The sequence below is a fragment of the Macaca mulatta genome, chromosome 11 (assembly GCF_049350105.2).
Source record: "Macaca mulatta isolate MMU2019108-1 chromosome 11, T2T-MMU8v2.0, whole genome shotgun sequence".
NCBI lineage: Eukaryota > Metazoa > Chordata > Mammalia > Primates > Cercopithecidae > Macaca > Macaca mulatta.
In genome coordinates, this window is record NC_133416.1 from 71,472,533 (window position 1) to 71,485,581 (window position 13,049).

Sequence of the window (13,049 nt, forward strand, 5' to 3'; positions counted from 1 at the left end):
ATTTGCTTAAGAGCACAAACCATGAATCTTCCTGGAATGTGGACAAGTATTTTGCAGTCATGAGCTATGATATTCTCTTAGATTTCTGACCCATTTCTCCTAAGATGCTGCAGGCTACAGTCTGCCTTTTTTTTCATATATATATATATCTGAGTCTGGTGGTGGCTCATGTCTATAATCCCAGGACTTTGGGAGGCCAAGGCAGAAGGATTGCTTGAGGCCAGGAGTTTGAGACCAGCCCGGGCAACATAGTGAGTCCCCGTCTCTACAAAAAATTTAAAACTTAGGCAGATGTGGTGGTGCACACCTGTAGTCTCAGCTGCTTGCGGGGACTGAGGTAGGAGGATCACCTGAGTCTGGGAGGACCAGGCTGCATGAGCTAAGATCGCACCACTGTACTCCAGCCTGGGCAACAAATTAAGGCGCTGTCTGAAAAAGAAAATATCTATACCTATACCTATATCTATATCTATCTATCTAGTTACTTTTTTGTTTGTTTGTTTGAGATGGAGTCTCACTCTGTCTTGCCCAGGCTGGAGTGCAGTAGCATGATCTCAGTTCACTGCAGCCTCCACCCACTGGGTTCAAGTGATTCTCCTGCCTCAGCCTCCCAAGGAGCTGGAACTACAGGTGTATGCCACCACACCCAACTAATTTTTTTGTATTTTTAGTAGAGATGGGGTTTTACCATATTGGCGAGGCTGGTCTTGAACTCCTAACCTCAAGTGGTCTGCCCACCTCAGCCTCCCAAAGTGCTGGGATTACAGGCGTGAGCCACCATGTCCAGCCTAGTAACTTTTTTTTTTGAGACAGAGTCTTGCTCTGTTGCCCAGGCTGGAGCGCAATGGCATGATCTTGGCTCACTGCAACCTACACCTCCTGAGTTCAAGCAATTCTCCTGCCTCAGTCTCCTGAGTAGCTGGGATTACAGGTGCATGCCACCACACCTGGCTAATTTTTATATTTTTAGTAGAGATGAGGTTTCACCATATTGGTCAGGCTGGTCTCGAACTCCTAACTTCATGATCCACCCTCCTTAGCTTCCCAAAGTTCTGGGATTACAGGCGTGAGCCACTGTACCCGGCCTGACTTCCCTGTTTTTTTAAAGACAGGGTCTCACTCTGTCCCCCAGACTGGATCTTCTTCTACCTGTCTGTCTAGTTATACATGTGTTGTGTATGTGATGTCTATAAAAAGAGATCTAATTAATTGACTTAAGGAAGGATAAGCACTTGGATCAAATACGTTTTAAAGGGAAGACGAAATCTGTGGTACCTTTTAGTTCACATAACTTTAATCTTTGAGAAATAAAAACAGTCTTAAAGATTATTGGTAAAATGCAGAAGTCATCAAAATGTAAATTTTTGCCTAGGGTTAAAGGATTGTTTTGAATCAGATAAGATAAACCTAAAGGTTTAAACAAGTTGTGGAATGATTGTAAGAATTAATCTTGCAAAAGAAATTCTGTGTGTGAACAGACTGACTAAATTCAAAAGGGTATTACATGGACTAGGCATGGTGGCTCATGCCTGTAATCCCAGTACTTTGGGAGGCCAAGGCAAGCAGATCACCTGAGGACAGGAGTTCTAGATCAGCCTGGTCAACATGGCAAAAGCCCATCTCTACTAAAAATAAAATATGAGCCAGGTGTGGTGGTACATGCCCGTAATCCAAGCTACTCAGGAGTCTGAAGCAGGAGAATTGCTTGAACCCGGGAGGCGGAAGTTGCAGTGAGCTGAGATCGTGCTGTTGCACTCCAACCTAGGCAACAGAGCAAGACTCCATATCCAAAAAAAAGGGAGGGGGGGGGTAATATGGTTTTTCTGCAAATTGAGAATTAAAATAAAAGCACAACAAGGTACTCTTAAGGCACTAATCTGCTCTTCAGCAAAATTCGTAAAGGGTTATAAAAGGTTTTTGCTTTTTTAAAAATTTCCAAGTCATCATTTTGGCAAAACAAATAAGGTAATCTGGTATTCTCTTTCATAACATCAAGTGCTTTAAGCCTCTAATATATTTAACAGTCTTCTCCAAATCAAACTTCAGTTTCAAAATTGTCCTTCTTGATGGCTAGTTTTTGGATGCTACAGACGGCCCCTGGGGCATACAGAAGAGAGGTAAACAGGATTACCTGATATGTTTAGGTACATGGGATTGCCAAAATGATGTTTAATCTTCCTCAGGTTATATTTTAGGGAATAATATTAATATATGTTCCAAAATTTATGGGATTTCTAAAATTCTAAGGTCTGACTATAGGCTAGCAATCACAATTAAGGTTGTTATGTTAAGTTTTTTGTCTTGTCTTGATCCTCTTCAAAGGATGGTTTATAATCAGCTATAGAACTTTGACAGGTGCTTTCAAATGCAGGTTTCTGATAACTTTTGAGATTGTGACATTGGAATAAAAGAAAAATGTAAGGACTCATGAAGAGCTGAATTGTTCACAAATATCAAGCAAAACAAGAATTAACTGAATGGACTGAACTAATAGAAAACTGAAGTAAGTTTTTTTTCTTTTTTGAGACAGAGCCTTGCTCTGCTGCCCAGGCTGGAGTGCAATGGTGTGATCTCAGCTCACTGCAACCTCTGCCTCCCAGGTTCAAATGATTCTCCTGCCGTCACAATCTATACATCTGACAAAGGACTACTATCCAGACTCTATTACAAACTCAAATGAATTAGCAAGAAAAAAAAATCCTATCAAAGAGTGGGCTAAGGACATGAATAAACAATTCTCAAAAGAAGACATACAAATGGCCAACAAACATATGAAAAAAAGCTCAACATCACTAATGATCAGGGGAATGCAAAGCAAAACCACAATGCAATACCACTTTACTTCTGCAAGAATGACTATAATCAAAAAATCAAAAAACAATAGATGCTGGTGTGGATGCGGTGATCAGGGAACACTTTTACACTGCTGGTGGGAATGTAAACTAGTACAGCCACTATGGAAAACAGTGTGGAGATTCCTTAAAGAACTAAAAATAGAACTACCATTTGATCCAGCAATCCCACTACTGGGCATCTACCCAGTGTAATAAAAGTCTTTATACAAAAAAGATACTTGCACATGCATGTTTATAGTGGTACAATTCACAATTGCAAAATTGTGGAACCAACCCAAATGCCCATCAATCAATGAGTGAATAAAGAAACTGTGGCATATATATATATATATATATATATATATATGATGGAATACTACTCAGCCATAAAAAGGAGTGAATTAACGGCATTCACAGTGACCTGGATGAGACTGGAGACTATTATTCTAAGTGAAGTAACTCAGGAATGGAAAAGCAAACATTGTGCATTCTCACTGATTTGTGGTAGCTAACCTATGAGGACACAGAAGCATAAGAATGATACAATAGGCTGGGAACGGTTGCTCACGCCTGTAATCCTGACACTTTGGGAGGCCAAGGCAGGCATATCACAAGGTCAGGAGTTTGAGACCAGCCTGGCCAACATGGTGAAACCCTGTCTCTACTAAAAATACAAAAATTACCCAGGCATGGTGGTGGGTGCCTGTAATCTCAGCTACTCAGGAGGCTGAGGCAGGATAATTGCTTGAACCCAGGAGGTGGATGTTGCAGTGAGCCAAGATTACGCCATTGCACTCCAGCCTGGGTAACAGAGCAGGACTCCATCTCAAAAAACAAACAAACAAAAAAATGATGATATAATGGACTTTGGGAACTTGGGGGGAAAGGTAGGAGGGAGGTGAGGAATAAAAGACTACAAATAGGATGCAATGTATACTGCTTGGGTGATGGGTGCACCAAAATCTCACAAATTACCACTGAAGAACTTATGTAACCAAATATGACCAATAAAGAACTTACTCATGTAACCAAATATGATCTGCACCCCAATAACCTATGGAAAAAATAAAGAAAAATGAAATTCAAGTTTGAGTACATCATTGCATTGCATTAGTTTGATAGGGCTGCACTGCATTAGTTTGACAGGGTAACAACGTACCACAGAGTGGCTAAAAAAAAAAAAAATCCATTTTCTTTGCAATAGGATGCAACTGGAGAAACTGGTTGTTTTACCAAGGCTTTGACTGGAAGGGTATGCTTCCCTTTAAGGAGTCAAGCTTGACTTGCAGAACTGATAAAAGCCTCTTGGGAAAACTGGCCTGATACGTTGTCTATACAGTCCCCACACCGGGTTGCTAATTTGTGGTGAGTAAAGAATGTCACTTTCTAACAGATCCAGGAACCCCATGCTCTTGGGACCTCAAGAGGAGAGGCAATAACTTTCAGGTATTTGAGGGTACTAGCCCCTGGCGGGGCTCAGCTTTAGAAAGTCTTATCTGAGATTCCTTGTGGAACAGAGTTTCATCAAAGCCAGTCTAAAAGGCCTATGTAAAAATAATTATCTTTGCTGCACTTTATGCAAATAATCAGGTCAAATGTAAGACTAAAGTCTATTTTGCAAACAACTCAGTCCTATCATGATTTGTTTTTAGCAAAAATGAGGACTGGGGAGAAAGAAATTATATTTCAAAACTTAAATATTTGTCATTAAATTCTAGACTTTTTAGATTAGCTGTTTTTAAGTTTTTGCCCACATTTTAGACTAACTCTGTTTATTCCTGTGAACCAATCAGCAATCTCTGTCTGTAGCTCATAAGGAACAAAAGGGGATGGGTAATGTAAAAATCTGGATCACTATTCAGGTTCTGAGAAACTATCCTACACATCCTGCCATTTGGGAAAATAAGACCAAGGGAGTTAACCAAAGCCAAGCCCCACGCACCCAGATCTTAGCAAGAATAAATATAGCCACCACTTACCCGGGCATGTCACAGACATCCTTTTCTCTCCCTTGTTAGAGGAGGACTCAATTCCACCTTAGCATTTGGCTTATCATAAGGAGTCTATGCAACCCCCTCCCCCGCAGACACATTTTTGTCCCAAACTCAATTCCAAGCTTTGGGTCAAAGCCCCAGGAAAGAAAGCTGGATCTGAAGGATCCAGGTGCAGGCAATAACAGAAGTTAAAAGGCACAGCACAGGTAAGCATGACTGATTCCTGCCAATTAAGCCAAGCTTCCCAATTCATGAAAAAAGGTCATGCTGATATCCATGGCATAAATGAAGTCTAAGGAACTCAATGGCTACTGACAGCAGGGGAGATAGGGTGTACATGAGTAAGAGTATATATTCCCAGCCCCTAGGCTCCCCGGTTAACATTAGTGAAAGCCACTTTGATACCCATGGATGGCACCCTGATGTGGTCCCTAAGACTCAGGGATATAAGGATGGAAGAAAGAAAGAGGGATGCCTCACTTCTCATGTATACTGGGTATTTGCTAGGAAGAGATGGGAATGTGGGATGCCTCACTCCCCTCTTTCTATTAATAGAGGAGTAGCCATTCATCTTCAAGATGTACCCCTTTCGAATGCATCCTGAACCCCAGGATTCCTTTGGGGGAAAAAAGTCATTTTCTTTCCTCTTTCCTCCTCTGTCCTTCCTTCACAGATAGGTATTGTATCTCGGTACTACGGGATACTCCCTTTGGATACATCCTCCAAACTGGAAAAAGTTACTTTCCCAAACCTTAAACTGGTTGACTTAAGATTGGACTCAGGGGAAGGGAACCCAGAAGCCCAACATGCCAGCAAAAGAGTAAAAGGTTTTTTTTGTTTTTATTTTTGTTTTTTTAACCACTCAGGCTTTTAGCTCCCCCCTCCCTGTGCAAACTAGTAAAAGGTCTCAGGATCTTTGAGCTGTCCTTACCCACCACCCTTATTTCCTTTTGATACATGTTTTCTAATAAGCCAGTTTATCTCTTCTCACTTTCAGGCCGTTAAACTCCAAATAGTCATGCAACCAGAGCACCAGAGGATGGCCCCTTCTACAGGGAACCCTGAGATGGACCTCAGAGGGAGATCTGACTGCCATTTTCCCAAAACAGCGCCCCCGTCAGCTGGAAGCAGTTAAGATCATTCCTCGTTCTTATCCTTATTCTAATGGCAGCTAGATGTACTTCTTTTTTTTCTTTTTTTGAGAGGGAATCTCGCTCTGTCGCCCAGGCTGGAGTGCAGTGGCGCGATCTCGGCTCACTGCAAGCTCCGCCTCCCGGGTTTACGCCATTCTCCTGCCTCAGCCTCCGGAGTAGCTGGGACTACAGGCGCCCGCCACCTCGCCCGGCTAATTTTTTGCATTTTTAGTAGAGACGGGGTTTCACCGTGTTAGCCAGGATGGTCTGGATGTCCTGACCTCGTGATCCGCCCGCCTGGGCCTCCCAAAGTGCTGGGATTACAGGTTTGAGCCACCGCGCCCGGCCTTAGATGTACTTCTTTCGACTGGAGAATGATAGATGCAGGAGGAAGATAAGGAAACCTGCCCAGGTCCTTGTCTGGGCGGGTCCACATGTCCGCTGGGAGAGTAGGGTTGGAACCACCGGGAATTCGAGCCTTGTGCGGGTGGATGAGCCTGGTCTCTTCAGCTCGTGTGTGTGGCGGACTGATATTCAATCTGTGAGGTGAGAGCCAGTTGGCCAGACCCCTTTTTTCCACTGAGAGCTTTCTTTTAATAAATCCCACTCTCTTTCATCTTTCGACGTGTCCCCATGCCTAATTTTCCTGGCTGTGTGATAAGAACCTGAATTTTACCTGAACTAAGGAGCAAAATATCCTGCATCAATTTTAAGAAATATATTACATACTTTTTTTTGCCTTAGATCCAGAGACAAACTGGAAGTACCTACCTTTCTCGTTGTTAGCTTTAGTATGATGAAATGGAAATAGGAATTTCCTGACACCGTTTGACTTTTTACACTCTTTTTTCAAAACAGTTGAAGAATAGATGATACGAATGTGTTGGCTGATTTCTCCATCTGGCGAGCTCAAAAATTCTGGGTAATCATCAATCTGGAAAAAAAAATAATTCACCTAATTGAAGACAAATACAACTGCTTACCTATGTTGGTATAATAAATCTCCCAAAACCAAGGGCAAGTTTTTTTGTTTCTACGTGTGTGTGTGTGTGTGTGTGTGTGTATATACTTTTTTTTTTTTTCAAAACGGGAGTCTCACCCTGACACCCAGGCTGGAGTGTAGTGGTGCGATCTCAACTCATTGCAACCTCCACCTCCTGGGTTCAAGTGATTCTCCTGCCTCAGCCTCCTGAGTAGCTGGGATTACAGACATGAGCCACCACACCCGGCTAATTTTTGTATTTTTAGTAGAGACAGGGTTTCACCATGTTGGCCAGGCTGGTCTCGAACTCCTGACCACAAGTGATCACCCACCTCGGCCTCTCAAAGTGCTGGGATTACAGGCATGAGCCATGGCATCCGGCCCAAAGGCAAGTTTAAACTGACTTCTTTTTTTTTTTTTTCCCCCCTCATTTTCTCCACTGGGACATCTTCCTTTTCTTCTTCTTAGGTTTCCCAATTATTTTTCTATTTTTTTTAGTTCTTACTAAAAATGTGCTCAGCAACAGAACCCAAGAAACTATTTACACTATAGATTGCTACATAAACGCTAACAGTGTTTTGTTACAGTATTTGTTAAAATACATCCCTCTCCGCTTCCATTTTATTTTATTTTTTGTTGTTGAGACAGAGTCTCTCTCTGTCACCCAGGCTGGAGTGCAATGGCACAATCTCCGCTCACTACAACCTCCACCTCCTGGGTTCAAGCAATTCTCGTGCCTCAGTCTCCTGAGTAACTAGGATTACAGGCACCTGCAATCACACCCAGCTAATTTTTGTATTTTTGTAGAGATGGGGTTTCACCATGTGGGACAGGCTGGTCTTGAACTCCTGACCTAAGGTGATCCGCCTGCCTCGGCCTCCCAAAGTGCTGGGATTATAAGCACGAGCCTCTGTGCCTAGTCCACTTCCATTTTAAAAATAATTTTTTCATAAAGGTCTCAAAAATGTATAATTAATTGATTTTACACTAAGATTTTTCTATGCAGGAGACAATGTCCATTTATAGGTAAGAGCCCACAGATTCTGTGAAGCAAACATCTAGGTTTGAACTACTGGAAATGTGCTTCTCTCCAACGTGCTCTGTTCTCTATTCTGGATAAAAATGGGAAAAGTTCTCAATAAATAGATAGGACATTTAGATCTTCTCTGTAACAGCCTACTTCACTTTCTATGACAAGCAGCAATAGCATTTGCTTGAAAAGCTAAGAGTGAGACAGGCACAATGGTGCCCACCTGTGGTCTCAGCTACTCTGGAGGCTGAGGCAGGGGAATCACTGGAGCTCAGGAGTTGAGGCTGTAGTGTGCTATGATCTATGCAGTGCACTTGTCTGTGACCACTGTAACCCTCTCTGGGTAACATAGAAAGATCCCATCTCTTTTTCTTTTTTTATTTTGAGATGGAGTCTTGCTCTTGTCGCCCATGCTGGAGTACAATCACACAATCTCGGCTCACTGCCACCTTCACCTCCCAGGTACAAGCAATTCTCCTGCCTCAGCCTCCAGAGTATCTGGGATTACAAGCACGTGCCACCACACCTGGCTAATTTTTTGTATTTTTCGTAGAGACAGGGTTTTACCATGTTGGCCAAGCTGGTCTTGAACTCCTGACCTCAGGTGATCCATCTGCCTCGGCTTCCCAAAGTGCTGTAATCCCACAGCTTTGGGAAGCCAAGGCCGGTGTATCCCCTGAAGTTAGGAGTTCGAGACCAGCCTGACCAACATGGTGAAACCCTGTCTCTACTAAAATACAAAAATTATCCGGGTGTGCTGGTACATGCCTGTAGTCACAGCTACTCTCGAGGCTGAGGCAGGAGAATCGCTTGAACCCTGGAGGTGGAGGTTGCAGTGAGCTGAGATTGCACCACTGCACTCCAGGCTGGGCAACAGAGTGAGACTCCATCTCAAAAAAAAAAAAAAAAAAACCAGGTGGGGCTCAGGCAGAATTCCTGTGTAGGCTTTTTGTGAGTACCTAGAATTTAGATAAAAATGTTTACTGTCATCATGCAGTTTCATTTTTCTTTTCACAAATCTAAGAAAGAAATATCAAGTAATACAATTTATAAAATCTAAATCGAAGTAATTGAAGATAGGAAGATGAATTAATAAAAAGCTATTAGTATCTACTCAAATTCAATTTTTAAAAATTATTTTCAAATATGTAGAGTAATTCAAAGCAGTTAATGAATCTGTACTTGAAATCACCACTCAACTTTCTCTGATTTAGGCTAAACAATTTTAATTCCATTAGTCTTATTTATTTTTATGATTTGAACAGTAGTTTAATTTTAATTTTTTTGAGACAGGATCTCAAAAAATTAGAAAAAATATAAATTTGTGCTCAATATAATGAAATCATTATTCTGATAGGTTTTTACTTCAACTTTATGTTTTATAATATCTCAGATTGAAGATAAGTTCCAAGATCCTTAGGTAACTTAAAGCCTTGGGCAGATATTAAATTGAGTTAATAGATAGTCATCAGACACCAAAATAATTCCTAAGTAAGAAAGAATACTGAAACACTGGCTACTTGAGCATTATTTTAAGTGTATATACATGTGGTTTTGTTTATTCTTCTTCTCATGCCAGATGGGTAATGTGCCCACATCATAACAAGCTTTGCGGGTGGTACATCTCACACATGAGTGTGAAAACCCAATCACCATGCTTATGAACTTCAAAAGGATAAAAAATACATACACTTGCCTGGACATGGTGGCTCACACCTGCAACCCCAGCACTTTGGGTAGCCGAGCTGGGTGGATCACAAGGTCAGGAGTTTGAGACCAGCCTGGCCAACATGGTGAAACCCCATCTCCACTAAAGAAACAAAAAATTAGCCGGATGTGGTGGCGTGCACCTGTAATCCCAGATACTCAGGAGGCTGAGGCAGGAGAATCACTTGAACACGGGAGGTGGAGGTTGCAGTGAGTCGAGATCATGCCATTGCACTCCAGCCTGGGCAACAGGGCGAGACCCCATCTCAAAAAAAAATAATAAATTAAAAAATAATAATAATACATTTAAGCTTATTTTTATATTTTACAGAGAGGTTATATATTTTGGTCATGTTTAATCAATGTGCTCATTTACAAAGTTTCCATGCTTGTGAAAGAGGTTCTTCTTAGAAACAAATGCTTGTTCCTCAGTGCTGAAAAGAAAGAGTGCTCAGATAAAGAATTTTCTCAGCAAGACAATTGTCACTTCCATAGAAGGGTGCAACTGGTGGATGGAGCAATGGCAAGCGCACACCTGAACGAGGGAGGGGAAGGGGTTCTTATTCCTGACGCAGGTAGATCCTACTCCTGTGTCATTCCCCTGTTGGCTAGGGTTGGACTGCACAGTCTAAGCTAATTCCGATTGGCTATTTTAAAGACAGCAGGGGTACGAGTCAGAGTGGTGGGGTGAGTAGTTTGGCACGAAGGATGGTTACAGAACAGGTAACTCAGGATGTGTCAGGACAGAGCAGGTGACGAGGGGAACAGATGTGAACTACTGATTAGAATGAGCAGGAAAGTTGTTTACTGAAACTAGAGGGAAGGGGACGAAGACAACCAAGAAGTTAAACTTTAAAATAGAGAACAGAGAATAAGAGAGCTGAACATACTGACATACTGATTCTTTGAAGAGAAGCTGGGAGTTCACGATATCTAACATTCTTTTCAAGCATGTTGCTTTCTATGCCTATTATTAAATATTTTATTGTCACTTTGACTAACTAGGTAACCAGGCATTGTTTCTCAGGCACCCATGATTCTCTCTTAACCAAAAGTGAAAATCCCTTTTAATAAACACTTGATTTTTGCCTTCCCCAAATAAGATTCTAATTATAAGAAAGAAATATATTAAAATCTCAGGATATATTTTACACCTAAAACATCTTTGAGATTTATCAGCGGGCTCCTAAAAAAAAGCACAAAAATGTGGTCTTTCAACTTATGAGAAGAGGAGGCTGGAAATAATTTGGTCTACTTACTACTGTTTCATGGGAAGAATTGTCAAGTCCGAAGAGATGTTCAGTGTTCCTTAGCTTAAATTCGTGTAGGTAAGTTCTTAAGTAAGTTGTAATAACATAAATATTTCAGAAATTTTTTATGGGAGATTTGTTGATGCTTTTATTGCCTATGTATCAGTCTTAGGGGTGCTTTGCCTTATTATATTAGACAACTGAAATATGTGTTATCAATCAATTTTTTTTTCTTTTTTCTTTTTTTTTTTTTTTTTTTTTTTTTTTTTTGTTGAGACAGGGTTGAGCTCTGTAGCCGAGGCTGGAGTGCAGTCATACAATCTCAGGTCACTGCAACCTCTGCCTCCCAGGCTCAAGTGATCCTCCCACCTCAGCTTCCTGAGTCGCTGAGACTACAGGCACATGCCACCAGGCTGGGCTAAATTATTTTACTTTTTTTGTAGAGACAAGATCTCGGGCCAGGCGAGGTGGCTCGTGCCTGTAATCCCAATAGTTTCAGGGCCGAGGCAGGTGGATCATTTGAGATCAGGAGTTCGAGACCACCCTGGCCAACAGTGAGACCCCCATCTCTACTAAAAATGCAAAAATTAGCCAGGCTTAGTGGCACGCACCTGTGATCCCAGCTACTCAGAAGGCTGAGGCAGGAGAATTGCTTGAACCTGGAGACAGAGACTGCAGTGAGCTGAGATTGTGCCACTGCACTCCAGCCTGGGTGACAGAGGGAGACTCCATCTCAAAAAAGAAAAAAAAAGAAAAGAAAGCCAATTCTATATACCCTACAAGGCCTCCATCACTGTAAGGTGATATGTGATTACACTGATAGTTGTCACACAAACAAGTGGACATATTTGCGTATGTAAAAGGCGGGATGATGACAGATGTGATAAAAAGAAACTATGAATAGTGGTAGTGCCAAAAGATTATGTACCAAAAGTACTGTGATTTCTCATTTCCCCCTTTCTCTCTTATTGATTGATTTAGAAATCATAATATCAGCTGTGTGCAGTGGCTCACGCCTGTAATCCCAACACTTTGGGAGGCTGAGGCAGGCAGATCACTAGGTCAGGAGTTCGAGACCAGTCTGGCCTACATGGTGAAACCCCATCTATACTAAAAATACAAAAATTAGCCAGGTGTGGTGGCATGCACGTGTAATCCCAGCTACTTAGGAGACTGAGGCAGGAGAATTGCTGGAACCCGGGAGGCGGAGATTGCAGTGAGCTGAGATCACGCCACTGCAATGCAGCCTGGGCAACACAATGAGACTCTGTCTCAAAAGTAAGAATAATAATCTCAGCCAGGCATGGTGGCGCAAGCCTGTAATTGTAGCACTTTGGGAGGCTGAGGCTGGCAGATCACCTGAGGTCAGGAGTTCAAGACCAGCCTGGCCAACGTGGTGAAACTCCATCTCTACTAAAAATACAAAAATTAGCCAGGTGTGGTGGTGCACGCCTATAATCCCAGCTACTTGGGAGGCTGAGGCAGGAGAATTTCTTGAACCCAGGACGGGGAGGATGCAGTGAGCCAAGATCATACCACTGCCTGGGCGACACAGTGAGACTCCGTTTCCAAATAATAATAATAATCTCAGTTGCAAAACTTATGGTCACAAAATTGTAAGACAGAACAAAACTCTAACAGAAACATTTAATTCAACTTGGACTTGAGGAAAGAGGGTAAAGTGTTAGAGAAAGGGTGGTTTCTTCTTTTCCTTATTTGCTTATGATGGAGTTCAGGACATACTACCCCAAAATAGGGCACTTCGCCAGATTGATTGTTTTAAGCTGAAGGAACTTGAGGAATGACATGTACAGGAAGCACTCTTTGACCTTGATCTGAAGCAGGTCATAAAATCTAGGAATAATTTTCTAACCTTCTTTTGATGCAGGTCACAGAGCCCTCATGCGAAAGGTGCCCTCCCTGTATCCAGAGGAAAGGATAAAGTCTCTGAACAAATAGGCCTAACATTCTCCAATTTGTTACACTGAGATCATACTTTTTGTTTGTCCTACTATATTTCTCCATGACTTTCCTCTCTTCATCAAACCAAGCATAAAAACATTCAGGTTTAACCACTTCTTCAGATCTTCATTTCCTTACGAAGGCTCCCATGTCACAT

General features: G+C 41.9%; 1 protein-coding gene and 1 non-coding gene across 4 annotated transcripts in view; both read right to left on the reverse strand.

Moving 5' to 3' along the window:
• Window positions 1-13,049, reverse strand: part of C11H12orf56 (chromosome 11 C12orf56 homolog) — a 122,472-nt gene that overhangs the window by 80,796 nt on the left and 28,627 nt on the right. For all 3 annotated transcript variants that reach the window (XM_077953043.1, NM_001194760.3, XM_001116886.5), the window contains 1 exon segment: window positions 6,733-6,895. In XM_077953043.1, coding sequence (XP_077809169.1) covers window positions 6,733-6,895 — 163 coding nt within the window.
• LOC114671209 (small nucleolar RNA U13) lies at window positions 9,547-9,650 on the reverse strand. The gene has a single exon (XR_003721094.1). It is a non-coding gene; the product is annotated as a small nucleolar RNA U13 (small nucleolar RNA).